Source organism: Camelus dromedarius, chromosome 13 (assembly GCF_036321535.1).
Source record: "Camelus dromedarius isolate mCamDro1 chromosome 13, mCamDro1.pat, whole genome shotgun sequence".
NCBI lineage: Eukaryota > Metazoa > Chordata > Mammalia > Artiodactyla > Camelidae > Camelus > Camelus dromedarius.
In genome coordinates this window covers 63,983,157-64,007,706 of record NC_087448.1, presented here as the reverse complement: position 1 = coordinate 64,007,706, position 24,550 = coordinate 63,983,157, and the positions used below count along the sequence as shown (strand labels likewise).

General features: G+C 41.5%; 2 protein-coding genes across 8 annotated transcripts in view; one reads left to right on the top strand and one right to left on the bottom strand.

Annotated features, from left to right (window-relative positions):
- The window catches only part of FRY (FRY microtubule binding protein), a 361,507-nt gene that overhangs the window by 146,002 nt on the left and 190,955 nt on the right, over window positions 1-24,550 (top strand). The window contains exon 1 of one of the 4 annotated variants that reach the window (XM_010994182.3): window positions 6,080-6,211. The exons of the other annotated variants lie outside the window; for them this stretch is intronic. Within the exon in view, the coding sequence (XP_010992484.3) occupies window positions 6,142-6,211 (70 nt within the window). The 5' untranslated portion in view covers window positions 6,080-6,141. Of the gene's footprint in view, window positions 1-6,079; window positions 6,212-24,550 lie in introns of those variants that run through there. 4 annotated transcript variants of the gene reach the window in all.
- Window positions 1-24,550, bottom strand: part of LOC116157171 (uncharacterized) — a 56,580-nt gene that overhangs the window by 21,878 nt on the left and 10,152 nt on the right. For 3 of the 4 annotated variants that reach the window (XR_010383654.1, XR_010383655.1, XR_010383656.1), the window contains exon 3: window positions 6,057-6,200. The gene's annotated coding sequence lies outside the window, so the exon portion shown is untranslated. Of the gene's footprint in view, window positions 1-6,056; window positions 6,201-24,550 lie in introns of those variants that run through there. The other variant, XM_064493227.1, reaches the window with a different exon arrangement.

Below are 24,550 nucleotides of genomic sequence, written 5' to 3'. Positions count from 1 at the left end.
GTTATCAGTGCTTCTGTGGTAAAGGCCAGTGGAGAAAACCTTCCACATTTTTTCTTTCCATGCACGTCTGTCAAAACAATATTAAATACTATGTGTGCCTTGCATTTGCTCTGCAGAAATTGAGGTCAAATCTTTATATTTATTTGTGCAAAATATACTTGAACCTCAACATCTCCTAGTTTGAGCTTGAGGTTAATAATATCCAAACATGCGGGCCCTACTTTGAGAGGTTAATGGGAAGAGTAAAGTACGTAAATATTGAGCTGATACCAAGCTGACCAGAGCCTCTGCTCGGCTTTACCCTGGGCACCGGAAGTTAGAAGCACTAAGATATTAAGTAATACTTTTTTTGTATGTACATGCTTGGCTTTCTTTATCTTTGCAAAGCTTCAGCCTTATCCAGGTTGTCAGCAGAGGTGGCTGGAGGCGGGGACCCTCTGTGATGAGCAGGGTCCCCTTCCCCTGCCCCCTGTTCCTAGCCTGACTCTGGAGCGAAGAGGGCATTTCGTGCTGGGTATTCTGGGTTCATTCTTAGCTGTAGATCCACTGTGTAGCAGTTGTCATCTTCTGTGCGTTCATCTAGTCTTCATAAAAGAAGCTGAGTGATAAGCAGTATTTCACAGACAGGGAAACCAAAGCCACGAGATGTCCCATGGCTCTGCTAACAGCGCAGCTCCTGTGTGTGAGAGCAGGGACTCCGGTCTCCTGTGCTGCTCCCCTTCCAATGAATAGCCTTTGAATGTTTGCTCTCAAAGTCACCATTCAATTGTCTGGAGCAGTGTCGAGGGAAAGGCCCGACTTCCGGTGCACCGATATGAAGCTGCTGGGGTGGGGACTGAGTTAACAGGCACCTTTGTCCCAGTTCACCACCAGGATGGCTCAGGGCCACTTGCAGAGAGATGCCCCACAGGTGCCCAGCAGACCCGCCCCTTCGCTCAGCTTTGTCCATACAGGCCCCCTGAGATACAGCCTAGCAGTGTCTCCACATCACGGCTCAGCACATGTCATTCCTTCTATCCCCTCTAAACTCGTGAAACACGCTGGTGAAACGAGCTCATGAAGGAGGCCTTCCCTGGGAGAGCAGTAGGGGGATGGGCTTCAGGCTTCTTCCTCTTCTCATGCTGAAACCTTCTAGAACGTCCCACTGCCCTAGACCAACGTCCAGTCTCCTTATCGTGGCCCGAGGTTCCTTACCAAACTCCTTTGCGGGGAGTTGGGGGAGAGGTGAGTGGGGAAGGAAAATAGGTTCTGCTGCTGTTAAGGAAAATGATTTTCAGAGATACGATTTTCCCTGTTGATGTCTGAATCTGTGCAGCAACAAGCTGTGCTTCAGTGAAGTTCCGTCGCATTCAAAAAATTTAAATATCTTTCAGTTCACTTGAAAGAATGATTTGCACTGGATAGTAATGGAGTAAATGTTTTCAAAACTTGCAGAATCTATTTTGGTGAAGATTTGTATATGTGGGTTGGATTTTTTTTTAAACAGAGATGATTATTGCGTTTCATGTTTATGAAAGGAATGTTGTGTGGCATCATTATTTTTTCTCTAATATTTCTTAATGGGATAGATCAGCCCAAATTCTGCATAGATAGGAATAGAAGCTTGTGGTCTATCTCAATTATTTGTTCTTTACAGTATCTCTAAAAGGCCTTTTATTCTACTGCCTGAAGGAAAACAAAACCCTTTCTCCGTAATTGTCACCATAGATCTCAGCTGCTCTTTCTAACTCCATCCAGGCGATGCTTAATTTGACTTGGAACTGTTCTTATTAATACAATGTATAATAGTAGGAATATAATATATTTAATGCTGTTCTGGAACTTGAAACTCCAGATCAAAAATTGATAAAGCAATTTTTTTCTTACATTAAGTGGTTTTCCTTTGTTTCCTCGGGATGCTGGTAAAAACATTCTGCTCTGCCTCATAGATTCTGTTCATGAGTGTACATGTCACTCTGTGATAATTACACGTGTGTAACCACGTGCAGCCATCCACAGGGAAAGGGGGTGGATTCCAGCCCTAACCCAATCAACTCAATCAGACGCTTTAAAATCATTAGGTAATGGCTCTCCGTGTTGGCAGGCATCCAGATGGTTTGCCTCACTTTGTTTTCACTTTTTTTTTTGAACACCACACATTTTGGTCTCCAAAAAAATTGTCAAAAATACTAAGGAAGGGAAAATTAAATGTGAATGGAAACATAATTCGATTGCACTTCTGTTGCACATTTTTTTCACAGGCAACAGCCAGCACTAGGCATGTATGACAAGTCTGTTCATTCAGTGACTTGCTCAATGTATGTATTTTGCATGAGGACTCACTGTGCTCAGAGCTGTGGGGGTACACAATGGGGTGACACACACCTCTTCTGGAGGGAGATGGGACAGCAGTTATAATAGGAATCCAGGCAGGATGTGGGGAAATGCTACCGATTGTAACATGCAATCCATGCCCCCTTGACCACCCTCACTCCACTCGGCCACCCGCAACCTGGGATAGGAGTGACCACGTGGTCTCTGCCTTCTGGAAGGAAACACCCTTGTCTTGGTTCCTGCTGCGCTGCCCCAGGCTACCACCAGCCCGTTAGGTATCTTGATCACAGATAGGCACCCTTTCCTGCAGACTGAGTATCGGGCAGAGGTGGCCCCACGGATCGCCATCCCTTTATAGCTTGGAGGGTTGGCATCAACACTAGGTTTCCATCCTCACTTGCCCCACCCCCACCCCAGGTCAGGGGTCCTTGTACTGAATACAACCTGTACAGTAAATCAAATTAATAGGAAAAATCATGGCATTCTCCTCTAGGCTCATTTTGCATGGGACTGCAGCCCCCAGGTAACAAGTCTTCCTCCAGACTAAAGCCAGAGGGGAGGGCAGTGAGTAGCCCTGGAGAGCCAGTGCCTGGAAGTGCTCCTCTTGGTGCTGGTGAGGGTCTCAGCCCCTCTTCCTGAGCTTTTGCTCAAGAAGTTGGTAACCATGATTCTGGCCTTACTTGTGACTAAAATTCATACATACATAAAATTGAGAAGAAATGACTCAGATTTTAAATTTGCTAGACCTCGATTTTACCAGCTATTTGACTTTGACCTGATTTTATTCCTCTTTTAAGTTCCATTTTCTCATCTGTAAAATGGGGCTATTAATAGTACTTCATAGGTTTAGGGTGTGGGTGAAATATGATTAAAAAATTGGTATTTTCAGTGCAATTTTGCTTTTTCAGTAAATGGAGAAGATCTCATTTAATGTTATCACTGTCTCAGGTCACTTTCTGACTTTTTCCCACCCTTTGATACCATTTCCCGAGGCCTCCCACTTTTCCTGTATTACTGCTACTTTTCTCTTAGTCCCCAACATCTGTGCCTAATTCCTTTCTTAAAAGTTCATGCTCTGTTATGATTTTTCAGGAAGGGTGCCTCTTTTTACAGAAATGAAAGCTGAAATAGTTTTAGTTCACTTTACATGACAACTGAAGTCTCATAGCAAGCCAGGGACGAGTTCAGATTTTATTTTGTATTTTAGGCACCTCTGTCCAGGTGCCTGTTCTGACTGCATTTTTTAGAAGTCTCCCCACCCCCATCCACCCAGAGAGAGGAAACAAAAGGATAAATGTTTCTTCCCAGCTTGCGGCAGGTGTCATTCTATTTGATTTGCAGGCCTTTCAACGAAACAAAAGGCCTCTTCTGTTCTTTTACAATATATGCTCTCTTTAAAGGTACTCGAATGAGGGGAAAAGCCTACGTTGGACACGATTTCAGGTTCTAACGGATAGAAACTAGGCTCTCAGTGGCTGATTCACTCTTCACAGGGAAAGCTAGATGCCATTAAAAACATTCTTTTCTAAATAGCATTTAAAATTTTATGATCGTTTCCTCTTGAAACACTATATATGAGCGGCATTCTCAGCAAATTAAAATGTTTAGAGTAGGACTGAAAACTTTTAAAAGCCAGTTAAGATCTGTTTTACAAAGTCAACAGAGAGAATCTGTCTGCTTGAGACACAGTGTATCTCCAACTTGCTCTTCTTAGATAGTTACCATTGGTGTTCAAAAGTGACAGACCTCACATAGTACAGAACTGTATGTTACACTGAAAAATTCTATTCTGGAGTCCCTAAGAAAGAGTGCACAATAAATATCAGAGTAGCTAAAATGTGGGTGTTTACTGCATGCAAAGACTATGCTGAGCACTTTCATTCATAATGTCATTTACACTCTTTCCAGCACGATGGTCCCTATTTTACAGATGAGCAAACTAAGGCTTAGTGTGGTTAGTAGCTTGCTCTGGGTCTCATAGCTAGGAAGTTCTGATGAGTTCTGAGAGTCGTTGTGCTCATTAACTCCCAGGCACTCCTCAACCTCCCTGTTCATTCATTGCCATCCATAGTGGGGGAGGCATCAGAAAGGGGGTGTGGATATTGGGTTTTGTTTTCAGATGTAATAGCCATTTTGGTAAATCCTTTGGGTGCTGTTTCCCCTGGAATCCATATAGTCAAAGTACAGGTGATAAAATCAGCTCATCAACTCCAGCCTGTGTGTAAATGAAACAAGTCAATCTAATGAGACTTCATGAGAAGAAAGTGCTGTGAGTGGAGGTGGAAATCTTAGTGGTGGAGGGCTTGCCTTTTGTGTTAGTGTAAGGAGTTGGAAAAGCTCATTATATTGATAGTGCCTGAGGGCATTTCAGGAATAGTCCTAAAAGTTCTCTTTAGTGTTGAATTTTTACAAAGTCCTAGTCTTAAAAAAGGTGTATTGTACTCTTTCCTTGCCATATCTCAAATGCACTGTTAGTCTAGGAAGTCCCATTTGTGTGTTGATTTTGAGTGGGGGAGGTATGCCCAACGATTTTTATGTGAAATAACTATTAATATGGCTTATTAATCCCTTTGGAAAATGCTCATCATAAATGTACTGGGGAGGGAGGGGGATTGGTGGTTTAACATGGTCAGCCAAGTCCCACCCACTCAAAGGTAGCCTGTCAAAATTAAGTACTCTTACTTAATCCCTAGTCAAGCTAAATGATCCCATGAAACAAAGCTAACCGAAATCAGGACACCTGATAGCAAGATTTCATAAAGTAAAAAGCCATTGTGCAGTAAGGAATAGAATGCTTTTGCTTCTTATCTTTTTAATACAAATGAAAGCAAGCTTCATTGGGCTCGGGAATTCTTAGAAAAGACAAATTTGAAAAGCAGCTCCATCGCGGAGCCTGACATTCTATGAATAAGCCTAAGCCGTTTGTACCGTCCCCTTTGGATGCACAGGCTGGGGCGGCGGAGCCCCTCCAATGCCAGCATTTCTGGGAGGGAGAGGCACAAAGTGCAGCCTCCTCTGTGCCCGTGAAAGAAGGAGAGGAAAAAGCCCAGGCCAGGATCCTGTTGTTAGCAGTCTCTCCTGCTGCAACCAGGGGCTTTTCAAATCGTCGCTGCGACCAGACCCGGGGGTGCCGCTCTGCTTACCGCAGCGCTGCGGTTGCGCGGATTTCGGGGCAGCGCCGGGGGAAGGAGCAGCCGGTGCACACACAGGGCTGCCGGCCGGGAGCGCTGCTGAAGCTCCCCGGGAGCTGGGAAGTTGCTCCCGCAGCTGAGTCAGAGGCCGAGGGGTGGCTCAGGTTGAGCCCGTGGGCAGGGGCAGGGGCGGCGCTCCCAGCCCATCCCTCAGCCCTGCGGCCGCCCGGGGGGAGCCGAGTGGGCCAGAGGCGGTCTGCGCCGCGTCCGGGAGGCCGGCGAGAAGCCCTCCCTCCCAGGGCAAGCCGGATCCTAGCTCAGGTGGGGACTTCCTCGGTGCTGTACCTGCCGGAGCCGCGCATGTGGGCGGCCGGCAGCGGGCGTCCCCGCTCATGGCAGCCCAGAAATGAAAGCCGCGGCCGCCGCCTCCTCTGAGGGCTCGGAGAGCAGCACCCAGCGAATGAGACGCAAGTCCTGGACCCGGAGGAGGAGGAGCGGCCGAGCATCTCTCTCTCGCTCCTCCGTGTCCTTTAAATGAGGACTCCCTGCCGGCGCCGGAGGTAGATCTGCAGAGCCTTCCTCTCGGCCGCTGACCCCGCTTACATCACTAACCTGTGACAGGCACATCTCCACGCCCGGTACCTGCTCCTCAGCGGCTCCCAGTCCGGTCCGAGGAGCCTCTTTGTATGCCGCCGACATGGCCAGCCAGCAGGATTCCGGCTTCTTTGAGATCAGTATCAAATATTTACTGAAGTCCTGGAGTAACAGTGAGTAATAGGAAATAACCTTGTTTTGTTTGTTTGTTTGCTGGATGTTGCGTAAGGTGGTTGGAGAAATAGAATTTCAACTGGACACATACGCTTGTGAGCCCGGGAAGTTTTTTTTTTTCCTCCCATCTGCTATGAAAATCAAAATGTCAGAGACTGAACTAGCTTTCCTGAAGTGCAAAGGCTGCAGTGGAATTACAGTAGATTTGGTTTGATTAAATTTGCAAGTGAGATGGTCCTTTAGACCCTGGTGAGTGCAGGATGGGGCATTCCAGGCTGCATTTCCTGCCTTAGTGTTTGTTTGATATGTTCAGTTTTATCGAAATATTTTGTGAAGTGTGCTTTAATCAGAGGGGTGTGGCAGGATTTCAGAGCACTTCATAATTGGTTTATTAGGGTATTGTCTAAACAAAAAAGTATCTAATAGTCTAAAACCTGACTCATCTTTTTTTTTTTAATATAAAGGCAATTTGCACATTTGATTTCTGCCTTGTCCGTGTGGATGGTGTTCAGAATGCTGTTACAATATTTGATCTGTAAAAAAAATCCTGATGTTTGTTACAGTCTGAATAATGTGCTTTTTTGTGACATAAACAAGTGAGGTTCCGACCCTAATTATGTATTAGGATATCGGAATGTTATGGCTTCTGAAGTTCTATTTCTGACCTACTTAAAGATTTTAGCAGTAAGATATTTCAAAAAGACAACCTCCAAGGCATCACGGATCTGGAATCAAATGAAAATGAGGCCTTCAGGTGATCAATGTTGTCTTGTATTTTTCTGAACAGTTTAAAAACAAAGTCTTCTCTATTTCACCAACCAGCCTTTGTACTTGCTTTGGATAAAAGACCGGCAGGTATTGCAGATCCTTAATTGTTTGAAATTTCAAAAAATTTTCCAAGAAACATTTTAATGTTGTGCATACTAATTTTAACCTACCTGTGCTCAAGGAGCTGGGGATTAATTGTCTCCTACACAAATGACCTGTGGCCAAAATTGTCCTTCTGTAAACAAAACCTGGGCAGGGGATCCAGTGCCATAATTGTTTTGAGAAAAGAACCGAAGTACCTTCAGGCTGAAGGTATTCAGGGATATATGCATCTCTAAATGACACCCATAGAAACCATCCTTTCCAGGTCACTTTGTGCCCCTGTATACACTGTGGGGCTTGTCTGAAGCTGTTTTTCTACAGGTGGGAAGCCATTTGGGAGTAATACTGTCACTCCAGGAGCATTCCTTTGTTAGTCATAACTCATTTCTCTTGGTTTCATTATTTGTGTAATACTTCACACTCAAGGATGAAGCTTCCTTTGTCTATCCACCCTTTGATTAATGAAAAGAAATTGGACATTCAAGGTTCTTTATAGAGCAATTTTCCAATATCTGAAAAGACTTACTGAGAGTTTGACGTTGGTGTGTGGTTTTGAAGCATTATTTTGAGTACTTTGAGGCCAGATTATTGTCTTATATCCCTTTCTGTCACCTTCCATTGCCTCATTAGATTGAAAATTACATTGTGACAGTGCTCAGGCCAGTGGGATTTCTTTTAAAATCTTTCTCCCTTGTCTATTTTCAAGTTACTCTAGACAAAGTATATATCCTCCCCACCCTTCCTAAACTCTCTCCACTCCCCCCATACACACATCAAGAGATGGTTCAAAATGCCTCTTCATTTCTACTTTGAGAGTACCTGGGGCACAATTTTGAATTCTTTCCATTCATTCAGCAGATCTTTATTCCACGTCTACTATGTGCCAGGCTGTGGAGCTACAAAGGTGAATAAGACACACAGTACCTGCCCTCCACCTTAGTTTCTTTCTCGCACAAGAGTGAACTTGGTAATTCTCTAGCTTTCCTTTGGGGGTCAGAATGTTTTTCAGTCCTTTCTTGAAAGAGGAAGAGGAAATACACCTTATGTTTAGTCTTCTTTAAGCTTTGTTGCAACACTAACCGGCTTGCAACCTAGCGTAGCTCTCAGGTTTACATATTTTCCGTAGCCAAGAGAGAAAGGAATTTGTGTGGAAGACAAAGTAGAAAACAGAAGCCTTAGGGTGCTCAGCCTACTCAGTGTAAGGAGGCTGAGAGGATGCACCACAGGGCAAGCAGCTGATTGGCCCAGCATCACAGGTTTGAGAGGCGAGGAAGCCCGCCCACATACCTGAATGGAGAATCAGGCCCCTAATTATGTAGTGGTGCTTATTTATAAAAGTACAGCAATTAGAAAGCAATAAAACTCTAACTATGGCTGCCTGCTTTGCTAGGTGGTAGTAAAAGGGAAGATGATTCCCTGAGTATTTCCAGGTTAAGCTTTCTTTTCTTTTTTTTTTTTAATGGCACATTGTGGGGGGAAATGTAATTTTGTATATATTTGTCTCCTCTGAAGAATTAACAAGTCAATTACATCAGGTGAGCTGTATTAGCTTTTCATTCTGTGGTCATTTTGACAACTCTCTTCTTCACTCGCTTCACTCGCCCACCCACTCTGTCAGGCTGCCCCTTTATTTTAATGGAGTTAGGGATTCAAATGGCCTTCATGCCTGCAGATGAATGTCCTTTGTCGACCTCACTGCAGAAGCTTTCCTTATCTATTTGGACACTTGTCCTGGTCTGCTGCTTCCCCACCCTTCCCCAGGCCTTGCCCAGCTGCTCAGTGATGCTCACAGCTGTGACCCTCCACGTTCATGGCCGTGGCCACCATAGGACCTCCTCAGTTTAACCTGGAAGATTGCAGTGGTCTCCTCACAGTCCCTCTGACACAGAGTAGCCCAGAGAGTCTTCTGCCAGCTTTTCAAAGACTACATCTCAGCCCCCACTGCCCCCGAGTGTCAATGACCACCGTAAAGTCCCCTCTGAGTTCCTCGTTCGTGTTCTCTCGTGTTGTTTTTCTGCCCCAGCCATGGTTGATCTGCTCACCCTGCTCTGCATTTCACAACTGCTCTCCAGTTTGTGCCTGCACACATGTCCGCCCCCTAATCTGGCTTGCCCTCACCTAGAACACACACGCTACAGAGCTAGATAGACTTGGTTCGGATCTCTGGCTCCTGCATTTCCCAGGCCTTGGGCAATCAATTAACTGCTCTGCCTCAATTTTTTCATCTGTAAAATGGAGGCAAAAATAATGAATACCTCCCAGGAATAAATGAGACATTAAGATGTAAAGTACTTAGCGTAGTGTCTAGCACATTGTGAACTTCAATAACTGTTAAAATATTATTAATGTATTCCAATGCTCCCTTCTCTTCTAAATCCACTCAAAATCAGGCTTAGACCATTTTCCCCCTGAGGGGTGACAGCCTCAGTGGATAACTCTCTGAGTAGTCAACATTTACTACACCCCAGAGAAGGAAACTGCATGAATATATGCCAAAATTAGTTGCTTGCTTCGGGCCATTCTTTTTTCTAGATTTATTTTTTAACTGTACCCCCCTTTTCCACCTCAGCTCCTACTGGAACATGCCTGCCTTCCCTGAGTGCACACCTTCCGGCAGCACAGGGGACGACCTGGGAATATTCTCAGCGGCAGAAAGTCACCTTGGCCTTTCCCATTTGCTACAGAAAACATTTAAGGCAGATAGTTTCAAGCTATTTCCATGGGAAAAGAGGGCTTGCTTTGTATTGATGTACAGAGCTGGTGTGTAGGCTCTCCCTCTGGTCTGAAACTCCTACTGGCATTCCTTGTGTCTCTATCCACCCCATAATATTCAGTGAACACCGGCCCAATGAGTGAAGGTGGACTCAGTGTCCACTTAGCATCCCAGTCTGTCCAGGGCAGGACAGTTGGCATCTTTCCTGCAACATCTGACAAACCATAGAGGGACACTTTTGAATGCCCATTAACTCTTTCTGGGAATGAGAATTCCATTGATACACAAACTGCCCTGAGGAACTGAACAAGCCCTCTCCTTTTGGAAGGGGCTGCTGTACATTGTAAAATGTCTCATGTTGCTACAGAAAACCTTGCATTAGTTGGGAAAATTGGATGTGGCATTTTTCAGGTATGTGGTAGTGAGTGAAGTCGTGGTGATAAGGACAATATTTCTGTCCAACATAGAAGTGCTGGTTAGTACAGGGTAAGCTCTAGGGACAGAGAAACCACGTGCCAGTAAGGATTGAAAACACATCTGATTCACAGCAGAGCAGTACTTACTGACCTTTGTTTAAGTCCCCAGGATACCGCAAAGATGCTGTGAGAAAGCCTAAAGGAAAAATCTCAAGATGTTCATTTAGTTAGTTTTGTAGAGTTGGTTTGAAGAAGTAGAAAATTAAAGAGGTTAACTGAGTTGCCTCAGTCTAGCAGAGCAGTACAGCTCAAGTTCAAGCACACCTACCTCATTCTGTTAACCGTGGGAAGCACCCAGCACGGTCCCAGGCACTTAGAAGAGAATTACTCCAGTCTTCTGTGGCCATGGCCACTTCTGCTAAAGTATCTGACAGTCCTCATGAGAAGCAGAACCCCAAATCAGTATCCTCTGTCTCTAAGTAGGAAGGGGTGTTCTCGCCTGGGTTTATAATGGTGGCACATTTAAAGGGTTGTGTTTTTTGTTTTTTGTTTTTTTTGGTTGGTTGGTTGAAATGCATGACCAATCCTAGAATCTAGAACCTAGACTAGCAGTAGCTGCCTCTGACTGAGGGCTCACTCTGTGTCACGTGTAATGCTTGGTAATTTATATGTTTGGCAACCACATCATTATTTGTCCAAACTGAGATACTTTTGAGAGTGATTGTTAATAATTAGGCTGGGCCTGTCGTGGGCAAAGGAGGCCATATGACCCCTCGGGTTATTATCTTCAGTCTTCCCAGTAACCCTGCACAGTTACGTATTATCTACATTTTACAGATAAAAAAATGAGAGCTGAAAAAATGATTTGCTCAAAGCCAGGATGGTAGTAAGTACCATAAACCCTTCCCTCAGCCCAGTCGATAATCTCACCCAGAAGATGATCAAAGGATCAGGAACGCTTTGGGGAATTTAGTGCTTTATAGGCACTTTCATTCTTGTTGGCTGATGGCACTGCCAGGTCTTGGCCTCCTCCCTTCCCTGTGCACCTCTGAAGGGCCTTCTGTCTCTCTTCCTCTCTGTCTCTCAAGACCTAGCGCTGGAGAGCACCATCCCCTGAGCACAGACCTGTTTGAAAGACCTACATATTAACAACTCTTAACTATCATTAAATACAATACAGGGGCAGTTCTGTGCCCTATGGTCTTTTGATTTCACACACACACACACACACACACACACACGATTATAGTAAAAAGGGACATTTCTTATGTTGGAATATTTTATGTTGATTTTTTTCCCCTGTTTTCAAAGTATATGTAAATATGCAATTAAATAGCTTTAGTAAATAAAAATGTATTAGTGATCTTTACTTCTTTTAGAATTGTCATTTGCTTACTTTGCTGAGGTTTCTCTGCTATGTTGTGCTCTTTTTAGGAAACAGTAGTAAATTCCTAATCGTCTTTAGCAGTGAGAACAGGGAGACTATTTCCAGGGATAATGAAAATCTATCTATAATTCAGGTATCTCGTTTTAACCTGATAGCTCTGGTCTCCGCCACCATAAAACTCTCCAGGAGACAGGCAGCACAAAAATGATCCCGTTTCAGCTTCTTTGCCTACTTTCGCATGCTGCTTGGAGAAGTTGCCAACAAGAACTGAAATAGTCAGCAAGGCAAACAGCACTAGGCAAGGAGAGATGACCTGGATATTTCTACAATCCAGGAACAGCCCAGGATATTTGAGAAAGTTGCCAGTATTTAGATGGTTCAACTGATACAACGTGCAAATATGCTCTTTATTTAAAAGACATCTATTTCAAAACATTTTAATACCTGTGACTCATTAGTTCACCTTTGGGTACAGTTCAGGGAATTGTATAGATTACATGAGTCCTGGTCATCTTATTAGTTGCTTCTGTATTTTTGAGCCGTAGGCGATACTCAGAATGAGCTCGGCTTAGAAGGAAGTTTGGGCTGATGAGATATGATGTTTTACTTGTGTTGAGGCTGTTCTGTAAACTGACGGCCCCAAATAGAAGCCTTTTGTGTAGGTTCTTTGTTAATACGAAACCTGAAATTTATTTAGTGCCTTGTAGTCTGAGCAGCACCTTCAAAACCACATTACCTCATTTGATGAATGAGATGCATTGATTCTGAATAAATTAGCTTCTTCTTAAATGTTCCTGGTTTGGGAGTGATAAGGCTTAATTCTCCCAGAATTCAGCTTCTGTGGTATGAGATACCCATAAAACATCACATAGGTGTATTTTGTGCGGTTGCAGATCAAATGAGCAAATAATGATCTTAGTCTATGGTCTTGACCTTTGAATGGGACTTTTTTGTGTATATATATTTTTACTGAAGTATAGTCAGTTTACAATGGTGTGTCAATTTCTAGTGTACAAGAATGGGGCTTTTTTAAAACACAACATAGCTTGGCATTTGTCACATAAATATGCAGAGGTGAGTTCATCCAAAAAACATATGTAGTAAAGTTTTCTGGATCTGTACCCTAGCATTTCTTGGTCCTCTTTTTTTAAACACTTAAACATTTCTAATTTTCCACAATATGGTGCCTTTGGGAATCACCCACTCTTTGGAAACTACCCCACTGCAGAAGGTTTTGGCGGCAACCACTTCCTAGAAAGCGGCATTTTTGGACTTTCGGCTGGTTATGTGAATAAGAGAGTGCTCTCTCTTTGAGCTAAAATGTATCTCCCAGTTTTGGAGGAGCAACAGCAGTAGCTTTTTCTACAATAACATCTTTATTTATTTTTCATTGCTGCCTTATACTCAAAACCTTACCATCTTAGCATCAGCTTTTCCTAGTTGTTACTCTGAAATGCTGTGCTGCTTGATGGTGTCAGAGAAGCAAGGCAAACACTGCAATACAAAGCAATACTTCTTTCTTGAGCATCTGCTATGCACTAGACGCACTACTTAGGGAGCTTCATAGCTTAACTGGACCAGGATTCCACCATCAAGGGTCTCACATCTCCTTCTTCCTTGTCAGATTCACAATTCCGAAATATTAATGCAGAAGCTCCCAGGACCAGGAGAGGATCCAGTGATATTTCAGAGACATTGTATGCCCTGGAGAATTTTATTTGGGAGGGCGTGTTTGATAGATCCTGTTGACTTTAACTTAATGGATTTGTACTTTCACTGCATCAGAGAACTATTGGAAGCCTGGTGTTTGCAGGCAGAGTCCTGTGGGAACATTTTCAAATATTCCTCCCAGCAGGATGGCTGAAGGAGAAGAAGAAATGTAAATTATTTACTCGGGACCACTTGACCAGATGTCAGTATTTGGGAGAGCAAGCATTTCAGACAGGCATTTGTTATGTTAGAAAAATGCGAAGAGTTAATGATGTTTATCAGAATTTTGACCTGGGATAAATTTAAAGCCATCATACTTCATTTGGAGTGATCCTGTCATTCTTCAGAATATTTGGGGGATTAGAGAGAAGAGATGTGTGTATGTGTGTGAATTATATATTTCTGTAAGTTGCTTAATGATGATTTATCTCACCTATATTCTTACAAACACCGTTCTCCTTTTTACAGAACACACAAGCACAAGCATTTAAATGTTAGTCACCCAAAACTCCAGATGCTGAGCAGTGAAAGTTTATATTCTGCCAGCATATCAGACTTTGTAATGAGTCTGATTTTGGGTTTAATTCCTTTTTACTGTTTAGTCATTTGATGAGCTGCAGATGGAAATTTAAGCCAAAGCCATAACATTTCAGCTCATACTTTTTATGCTGCTGTAAGAACTTGTTGTCGTGTCAATTTAAGGGAGTTGAAATCTTTTTCAAGAAGGCATTCAAATCTGCATTAAGTGCCTTTATCAACTCTAATTTGATATACAACTCTAAGTGCCTCTGCTATTCTTAATCAATTGCAAAGTGCAAAGTAGTTTAGCAGTGGAAGGCAGCTTTGAAATTTTTAGGATTTCTCAGCCAATGCCACAAGCACAACATTATGGAAATACACAATTAAATTTCCATTAAATTTTTTTTCCCCTAAGCTTAAGAAACACTAGACTGACTTCTTTGAGTTTGGACTTAAACAGGTAAATATGTATTTTGGCAGCCATGAAAAGGCTAAGGTATTAGATTAACTAGGGCAATACTTAAGTAAAATTCCATTTGAATGTTATATTTATGTGGGAAGGATTCTGCAAATTAATAAAGTGGTTTATTATGTGAGTGTCCAATCAATACAGTGCTTCAATTGTGCCAATACAAGATTAGGCTTTTCTTTCCTGTTTTTCTGTGTGACCTTGATTGTCTCCTTCCCTCACTTCCTTGTGTGAAAGTAACGAACCTGACACTTTGTCTCTAGCTGTTTTGGGTGAAGGCTTTTGAATACCTCCACTGAAAAAAAGAGGTTTATGTAAACATCATGATATTTGTCAGTTATTTCTCCCGCCCTGTTAAAGCCAGACCAACGGAGGGTGAGCTGTACATTTCTGAACTTGACTGATAAGCAGAGCCTGGATCTCTGACTTTCCAAGCTTGGTCAGTTTCTTGGCCTAGCTCACCCTTCAGTATTCTGAATAAGAACAAGTTGTCACACTACACAGCCTATCGGGTTCTTTCTATTGTTTTGTTTTGTGTTTTTTTTTTACAGTAAAGTGACTGTGTGTCTAACTCAATGAATTTGAACAAGGTTGTCTCCAATCTGAAGGGCTGGTGTTTCTGATTTGGAGACAAGCATTTCTTTCTGTGCAGTAAGATGTGGTGTTTAATGGAAATTGCTGGCATCCTGGAGGTTTTATAACATAGGATTATACAGCCAGAGGATGCTCTTCTAGGTTTTGGTAAATACTCTGCATCAGTTAAGCCACGTTGAAATAAAGAATGTCATCAGGATGCAAGATGCTATTAAAATATCCATCAGAAGCATTGTTTAATGCCTGCAGCAGGGTGGAACGCTCTGTGACAGCTTTAAAGAATTTTTAAAACTAGGAAAGTTATTCTAGGTGGGTAGATTGCCTATGAGTTTAGCAAATTATAAGCAGTTGGTTTAAAATTTACATGTTAGAGCACCAATGAGAGGATAAATTGCAGTTTTCCTTAAAAAAAAAAAAACTCTGTGTTTTAACTTTTAGTTTTTGAAAACAACATTTTTAACAACTCTCCTCTAAAAATGAGGCCTTGCAGGTGAAGAACAACATGGGCTCAGCCACGGACTCACTTGTACCGTTCCAGCACCCAGAACTGATCTGCTACTTATCTTTGCTTTAACTGAAGTGCAGTTGATGTACGTATTATATAAGTTACAGGTGTGCAATGTAGTGATTCACAGTTTTTAAAGGTTCTACTCCATTTATAGTTATTGTAAAATATTGACGATGTTTCCTGTTTTTTGCAACATATCATTGTAGCTCATTTTATACATAATAGCTTGTACCTCCCAATCCCCTACCCCTGTATTGATCTTCTGCTTTTCTAATGAGAATGGTAGCTTCCTTGGGGAGTTAAGAGAGAAGCCAAGCCCCCTGTTGGGCCACACTGGGTATTTGGTCTCACTTCTCTCAGTTTGATGGTGGCCCTGAGGCCTGTTTTCATCTTTTCTTCCACAGCAGCCTGTCCTCTTTGTTTTATTTGACTGAACATAACTGCAAGCAAATAGGAAAATAAAAGACATTTTAGTCTTGCCTTCTGATTTTGTATTCCATTGACCAACAAACCCCCGATCCTTATCATTATAGGAAAGATAATCCTAGTTTATGCCAATTGAGGTATCAATTTTGAAGGTATTTGAAAACCTGGCCCACTTTCAACTGAAAAAACAGTTTTTTAAACTAACAATTTTAAGTGCTTGAACATTAAGAAAGGTCACAATTATGAATGAGAATGAAAATTCTATGACAGTTTAAATATCCAAAAACCTGTTTGACCTTAGCTTCTTCTCTTTCTCTTGTGAACTGTTTCGTTTGCCATTTCAGTGCTCATTACCATTTTCTTAGAGGGGCGAAGGAATTGAAATTCAAATTATTACCATTGTAGTTAGTCAACTGCTTTACTTATTTTAAAAAGGAAAAAGAAAAGAAATATAAAATTAGAAACTATTGAGTAGGATTCTTGAAGATTAATTACTTTCATTTCTAAATCCTAAATCCTTCTTGTCACTAATCAAAATAAAGTAACATGCCTGTTGTTCACAAGTATAATGGTAGGGTTAATACACAGAACTAACTTATGCCATCTGGTAATTTAAAGTGTGTGTCATTTTGTGGAATATAACTGAGCCATAAAGAAGAGTGAAATAATGACATTTGTAACAACATGGATGGACCTAGAGATCATCATTATATTAAGTGAAGTAAGTCAGAGAAAGACAAATATCATATGATATCACTTATATATGGAATCTAAAAAAAGAACCAAACTGATACAGATTCTATTTACAAACCAAAAACAGACTCATCGACATAGAAAACAAACTATGGTTGCCAAAGGGGAAAGGGCAGGGGAGAGATAAATTAGGAGTTTGGGCAGATACACAGTACTATATATAAAACTGATAAACAACAAGGACCTACTGTATAGCACAGGGAACTGTATTCAGTTTCTTGTAATAACATATAATGTAAACGAATCTGAAAAAAATAATGTATGTTTATGTATAACTGAATTGCTTTGCTATACACCTGAAACTAACATTGAAAATCAGCTAGACTTCAATTAAAAGAAAAGATGCTGAGAAAAAAAATTTTTTAAATAAAATGTGTGTCATTTTAGGATGCTTTTGCTCTAAATAATAGGATAATTTTATAATGACTGAATGCATAAAGACTTCTAGTTAGCTTGTCTAACCCACAGCCTGGATTCCAAGTAGCTTTAGAAGCTCAAGGACCCAGGCCATCCAGTCTCTAGACTTGTCACTGCATGATCACAAGACGGCCACCTCAGTTTCAAACATCTTTGCTTTACTTAAGAGGAAGGAAGGAGGCCCAGTTTAGGTTTTTTTCTGGCAAGAAGAAGATTTTGCTAAAAACCCTAGCAAACTTCCTCTTGCGTTCCTCTGATCAGAATTGGGTCACATGCCAATCACTCACATTGGTGAATTACCACATTGGCTTTGACAAATCGATGCATGTCCTGTCACTGGGGTGGGTCCTCCTTCTGTTAGACCTGAACACAGTAGAGATTCTTTTACCAAGGAAAAGGGTAGGCAGCCAATAAGGCTGACTTATATTCCATAAAATAACCCCCATAAAATAAACTATACAATGGTAGATGACCTTTAATAATTTACCACCTGTTCTATAATGTTGCATTAAATGCAGTGATGGTAGCTGATACTGATAAGGCCCTGTGAAGTGTCGAGTGCTGTATTAAATGCTTTACCTGCATCGTTTCCTCTAATCTTCATGGTAACCCACTTTTATGTGTACCATTTGTAAGCGACAGAGCCAGGAATGAAACCCAGATTCTAGGGGAATCCCTAAATTATGCTACCTCTCATCGTCATTTGTGAGGTCAAAATATTAACAGTAGGTGAAATTGATGAAACTCAGGTAGGAGCAGAAGTATATTGCCATGTACTTCCCAGTAAGTCACCACAGTGGTGTTTGTCAAAAAGTAGTGGCAGGGAGTTTTCAGAGTACTCAAAATAAAGACTCTCTATCTCTTTTCCTCCAGTTTCAGGAGAAAAAGGAGCATTTCCTCATGTTTTCTTTCTTATGCCCATTCAATAAGAAATTGAGTTTGTGTTTTTAAAAAGCAAATTATAAAGAAGGATATTACCGGGTCAGAAACTTTAGCCCTTTAAGATTGTACCCAGTTCTCAGTTGAAAGAGGTGGGGGGGGGGAATGAAGGAATGTAATAGGATTATAAAAATCTGTTACAGTAAAATGAACAAATACAGTATTTATTCATTTGAGGGCCATTATGATGGGAGTAAATGAAATAGCCTTAATTTTGTCATTACCCCCCAAAAATGACAAAATGTTTTCAGATATTTCCATTTATGTAGAAATGCTAGTATTTTTCAATGAGGTTTCAATTTCAATCTCATTGTTCGGATTCAGCTATTAATTTGAAATGGCTTTAGCTTGACTCACTTTACCCACCCACAGCCCCCTTAAGCTACATCTTGCAATGGTCCAGTAAGAGGAACAGCTAGCATTTACGAAGGATCACTGTGTTTCAGCCACTGTGCTGAGCACTATCTCATTTAAACATCGACTCCTATTGAGGCAAGTCCCACTTCATAGATTAAAAGCCTAAAGCTAATAAATAAATTAATAATAAAAAATAAGGAGGAGACTTCCCCAAGGGAAGTGCGTGAATAAGTATTGGCCTGGATCAAATTTGCTTCTGGCTCCAGAGCCCCTATTCCCCTCGGCAGCCCAGCAGGAGCCTTGCTAACCCCCTTCTCCTGTGCAGATTTCCCACCAGAATGTTTGAAGGAGGCAGGTGCTGGCATTTTCAGCCTTCAGTGCAAGCTTGCACCTGCCATTCAGTTGCTGGGGGAACTTCTGGAATGCATTTTTCTTCCTGAAAACAGGAGAAATTCATTCTTTGCCACTCCGACCTGCTGTGTTCAGCCCTTGGACACAGTTTGTGTACATGGCAGGGAAAAAAAATTAAATTCTAACACCCAGAGATGACTTTAAGCTGAACATGAGTCAAATTCCTGCTCTTAAGGAGAGGATTGTGTAGTGAGACCTACATAAATCAATAATTACAATCAAACACATCCAGGAACCAACCGCATGAAAGATGAGTGTCTGTGACTAAGAGTGACTATCGTTTGTACAATAAGCCCTGAAGGCCAGATTTTCTGTTCTTTCCCTGCGTTGTTCTTTTTGTTTTGTTTTGCTTTGCTTTTAATTTTTTTTTAACATTTTTTATTGAGTTATAGTCATTTTGCAATGTTGTATCAAATTCCAGTGTAGAGCACAATTTTACAGTTATACATGAACATACATATATTCATTGTCACATTTTTTTCGCTGTGAGATATCACAAGATCTTGTATATATTTCCCTGTGCTATACAGTATAATCTTTTTTGTCTATTCTGCATATGCCTGTCAGTATCTACAAATTTTGAAATCTCAGTCTGTCTCTTCCCACCCTCTGCTCCCTTGGCAATCACAAGTTTGTATTCTATATCTATGAGTCTGTTTCTGTTTTGTATTTATGTTCTTTTTCTTTTTTTTTAGATTCCATGTATGAGCGATCTCACATGGTACTTTTCTTTCTCTTTCTGGCTTCACTTAGAATGACGTTCTCCAGGGACATCCATGTTGCTGCAAATGGTGTCATGCTGTTGTTTTTTATGGCTAAATAGTATTCCATTGTATAAATATGCCACATCTTCTTTATCCAGTCATCTGTTGGTGGACATTTAGGCTGTTTCTGTGTCTTGGCTATTGTAAATAGTGCTGCTATGAACTTTGGGGTGCAGGTGTCTTTTTGATGTAGGGTTCCTTCTGGATACATGCCCAGGAGCGGGATTCCTGGGTCATATGGTAAGTCTATTCCTAGTCTTTTGAGGAATCTCCATACTATTTTCCACAGTGGCTGCACCAACCTGCATTCCCACCAGCAGTGTAAGAGGGTTCCTTTTTCTCCACAGCCTCTCCAGCATTTGTCATTTGTGGATTTTTGAATGATGGCCATTCTGACCTGTGTGAGGTGATACCTCATTGTAGTTTTGTTTTGCATTTCTCTGATAATTAGTGATACTGAGCATTTTTTTCATGTGCCTATTGATCATTTGCATTTTTTCCTTGGAGAATTGCTTGTTTAGGTCTTCTGCCCATTTTTGAATTGGGTTGTTTGTTTTTTTCTTATTATGTCGTATGAGCTGCTTATATATTCTGGAGATCAAGCCTTCATCGGTTTCATTGTTTGCAAAATTTTTTTCCCATTCCATAGGTTGTCATTTTGTTTTACTTATGGTTTCCTTTGCTGTGCAGAAGCTTGTAAGTCTAATTAGGTCCCATTTGTTTATTCTTGCTTTTATTTCTGTTGCTTGGGTAGACTGCTCTAGGAGAACATTTTTGAGATGTATATCAGATAATGTTTTGCCTATATTTTCTTCTAGGAGGTTTATTGTATCTTGTCTTATGTTTAAGTCTTTGATCCATTTTGAGTTTATTTTTGTGTATGGTGTAAGGGAGTGTTCTAGCTTCACTGATTTACATGCTGCTGTCCAGTTTTCCCAACACCATTTACTGAAGAGACTGTCTTTATTCCATTGTATATTCTTGCCTCCTTTGTCGAAGATTAGTTGACCGAAAGTTTGTGGGTTCACTTCTGGGCTCTCTATTCTGTTGCATTGGTCCATATGTCTGTTTTTGTACAAATACCATGCTGTTTTGATGACTGTAGCTCTGTAGTATTGTCTGAAGTCTGGGAGAGTTATTCCTCCAGCCTCTTTCTTTTTCTTCAGTAATGCTTTGGCAGTTCTAGGTCTTTTGTGATTCCATATAAATTTTATTGTGATTTGTTCTAGTTCTGTGAAATATGTTCTGGGTAATTTGATAGGGATTGGATAAAATCTGTAGATTGCCTTGGGCAGTGTGACCATTTTAACAATATTGATTCTTCCCATCCAGGAGCATGGGATATATTTCCATTTTTTAAAGTCTTTAATTTCCTTCATCAATAGGTTATAGTTTTCCATGTATAATTCTTTCACCTCCTTGGTAAGATTTATTCCTAGGTGTTTTATTACTTTGGGTGCTATTTTAAAGGGGATTGTTTCTTTACTTTCTTTTTCTGTTGATTCATCGTTAGTGTAAAGAAATGCAACTGATTTTTGAACGTTAATCTTGTAACCTGCTACCTTGCTGAATTCTTCAATCAGCTCTAGTAGTTTTTGTGTGTACTTTTAGGGTTTTCTATATATAGTATCATGTCACCTTTACCTCTTCTTTTCCAATTTGGATCTCTATTATTTCTCTCTCTTGCCTGATTGCTGTGGTTGGGACTTCCAAGACTATGTTAAATAGGAGTGGTGATAGTGGGCAGCCTTGTCTTGTCCCAGATTTTAGTGGGAAGCTTTTGAGTTTTTCATTGTTGAGTACTATGCTGGCTGTAGGTCTGTCATATATAGCTTTTATTCTGTTGAGGTATGTTCCCTCTATACCCAGTTTGGTGAGAGTTTTTATCATAAATGTTGTTGTCCCTGCATTGTTGAGAGTCATCTCCAAAGCTGGATCTTTTCTCACCAGCTCGGCAGAGCTATGACTTCATCTGTCTCCTCCAGGTCCCTTCTTGTCCTCAGCTTCCTCATCATAGATGCTGAATTTCTCTTATCAGTCAGTCCCAGGCAAGAGACTCTTTTTCAACCCTTCTCTGTGGTTCATTCAAAACAGCACTAAAACTTCTCATGCTTTCCCCTCCCACATCTGGTGCTCCATCACCATCACCTCTGCCAAAGCCTTGTTCCAGGTCTTTATCACCTCCCATCTGGAAACATCAAACCCTTCCTTACCAGCCTTTCTGCTGCTGCCACCCCTCCGCCTTTCCAGGATGGTCTGTCTGGTCCTTGCCATAGCCTTGAGCATTGACCTTCACCTTTGCTTTTGTAATTGTGTGTTGGCACTGAGAGTGCTGTTTCCATAGGCAGGAGTGGCACAATAAATGCTTTTGATGGGGATGATAGCAAACGCACTGAGTAGTTAAAATGTCAGTATGAACCTGAACTCGTTGTCTTGACCTGGTATATCCAAACCACTTATTGTGGTAGGTTTGAATTCTGTAGAGCACGGAGGTGGATTCAGTCTCTGATCCACGTTCTGGAATCACAGTCACGGGCCAGGGGTGAGATGGAGTGTTATTGTAGTGCTAGAAACACACTTTAAGGTAAAAAAGAGTAACATATTCTACTCTGTATATTTTCATGCTGCTGAGATTTGAAGAGCCTGGATTTGATGGGCATGCTGCAGAAACAAAGGAAAAGCTTGCCTAAAGTTAAGTAAAAGTCCAAAAGCTAAGTATAATTATCTGCTAATATATTAAATGAGAATCTAACTACTCATGAAGTGTACACACTCCAGTGATGGAAGGCCCACTCAACAATTCTCAAGTGTCCCTCATACACAAACTAACAGTCATCACACTGGCCCAATGAGCTCATTAAATATCATATTGTTCTGCCAGATAAGGCCCTTGTTTTAGGGAGTGACTAAGAGACTGTCACTTCTTGGGCCAGGAGAATGAAAATGCTCTTCAGGCTCTGGGAAGAGGATAGAGCTAAATTGTTGATACTGTTTGTCCCTCCCCATTTCAGTCTGTGTCTTCTTGGGCTGTGTTTTTGAAAGATGACTACTCAGCTGATTTATTCAGCTCAGTGTTTTCATGACGTTTCTGCTGTAGACCCACACGGTGGAGAGGAGGCTAGAATGCTCTTTGTGGACAGTGTTCAACTAATGCCAAAGAACGACCCAGACCTGGTGGTGCTGGGCTGGCAGAGTCATTTGTGCCCGAGCTTGTGTCTGAGCTTCCATCTCCTTCTTTTTAGGTGGAAAGTTAACCAAGTCCAGAAGAGGCAGCCAGGCCTCCCCTTTGGGTTATTTGCTTTTATTTTGTTTTCTTGCTGAAAACAGAAGTGAATCAGTCTTCACTGAGCCCTGTTGCCCAAGGAAATGATGCAACGCTGGTCACGTGGCACCAGGGAAAAAGGCCCATTATGCAAACCTCGTTCCTCTTTGTGTTACGGTGTAAGGGGAGGTCCAGTCTTCACACCGGGAAGCAGCACAGAACTGTGGTTCTTAAACGTGGATCCTTTTCTACATGGAGGAACTGTGATGTTTTACACTGTGTTTGTCTATTATTCTTCTGCCTTTTTGACCACTGGACTCATTCATTTTGATTGTAATACAAAGTATGGAAAGAATTGATTTAAGCTGTTGGGTTTACTTTTTCCGTCTGATTTGGGGTAGTTACGTACATGTGCTTTGCCTCAGCCCCTAACTTGCTGTGTGACCTTGGACAAGGCACCGCAACTCTGATTCTGTAAGAACTGGTTTTAATACATATCACGTGTATTTCTATAAGTAATACACATATGTGTATATGTAATATGCCTAACATAAAGCCATAAGAATCAAGCAAGTTAATATTTATCAGAAGTTGAGTATGCAGCCTCACTATTGTAACTGCTTGATAAATGGTAGCCATTATTATTAGGAATTTGTCTAGTTAATGCTTGTCTGAACTCGTCTGTGATTTAATGATTTTTATTGTGTTTGCTCGTTGCCAAGACAATAGGACCAGGAACCGAAGTCCTGGAGTCTTTTTCTGACATCTTTTTGGCTTGTTGATCTGGTCTTTACCACTCCGCATAGTAGACGTTTTGGTAAAGAAGTATATTTGAGGAACTTTAGAAGATAAACCATCAGAAGATGTTCAAGGTGAAATGCCTTCCTTCCAAATACAGAGTTGTTTGGAGAGGCTGATAATGTAGCAAGACACTAGCATGGACTACAGTTGCAGCCTCTTCTGTGAGTGTCACGTGAGTTAAACCTTCAGCATGTGGTTTTTGGACCTGAGCCAAATGCCTCTCCCCAGTCTGAGTTCAGTGTCGCCTTCAGGGCGAAGTCTCCTCTGACCGCCTCACTTCCCCTGCCCTTTCTACACACTTCCACTGTAGCAATGGCCACATGGTTGTGCAAGTGTGCTTTTCTGGTCCAGGCCCCTCCTGGGCTAAGAGTCCACCATCGTTATATTCTCCAGACATTTCAGGGCACATTGGCTCTTGTTAATAAACTGTGAAATGTTGACAGAGTGAATAAAACTACCTGAATGAGTGTGGGAGGCTTGCAGCCCAACTTACCCAGCGTTTAGCCCCCTCCTGGGTCAGCCCCCGCAAGCAATGACAATGTTCTGTATACCAGGGGGTGGGGGGTTGTCTTTTACTTCAAGCAGTAGCTCAACATCCAGTCTCAGCCAAAAAGTCTCTTTCCTTCTTGACCCTCACCTGTGTTCTTTGAGTGGATTTAACAAGTTAAATTGCACCTTTGTGTTCACAGAACCCAGGGCCCGTGTGTCCATGAAACACACAATGAACTTAGACTGAAATCATTTTTCATTTATGTTGTGATCAGCCAACTTGGGAGAATTATCTCTGTGATGGGTTTTTGTTTTAAATCAATTAACACTGTCAGAGAGTCTCTCTATAAAAAATATGAACTTATCCCTATGTTTGTCTCAATGCCATTTAAGTTAAATAGATTGAATTTAACTCTACTTTTGAACCTTCCAGCCACTTTTGCCAAATTGGAAGGAAATCATTCTCAGTGAAATTACTGAGCTAATTTAATTCTTTACTGATCAGGGTCTCGTTCCGTGTGAAGGATGCTGCT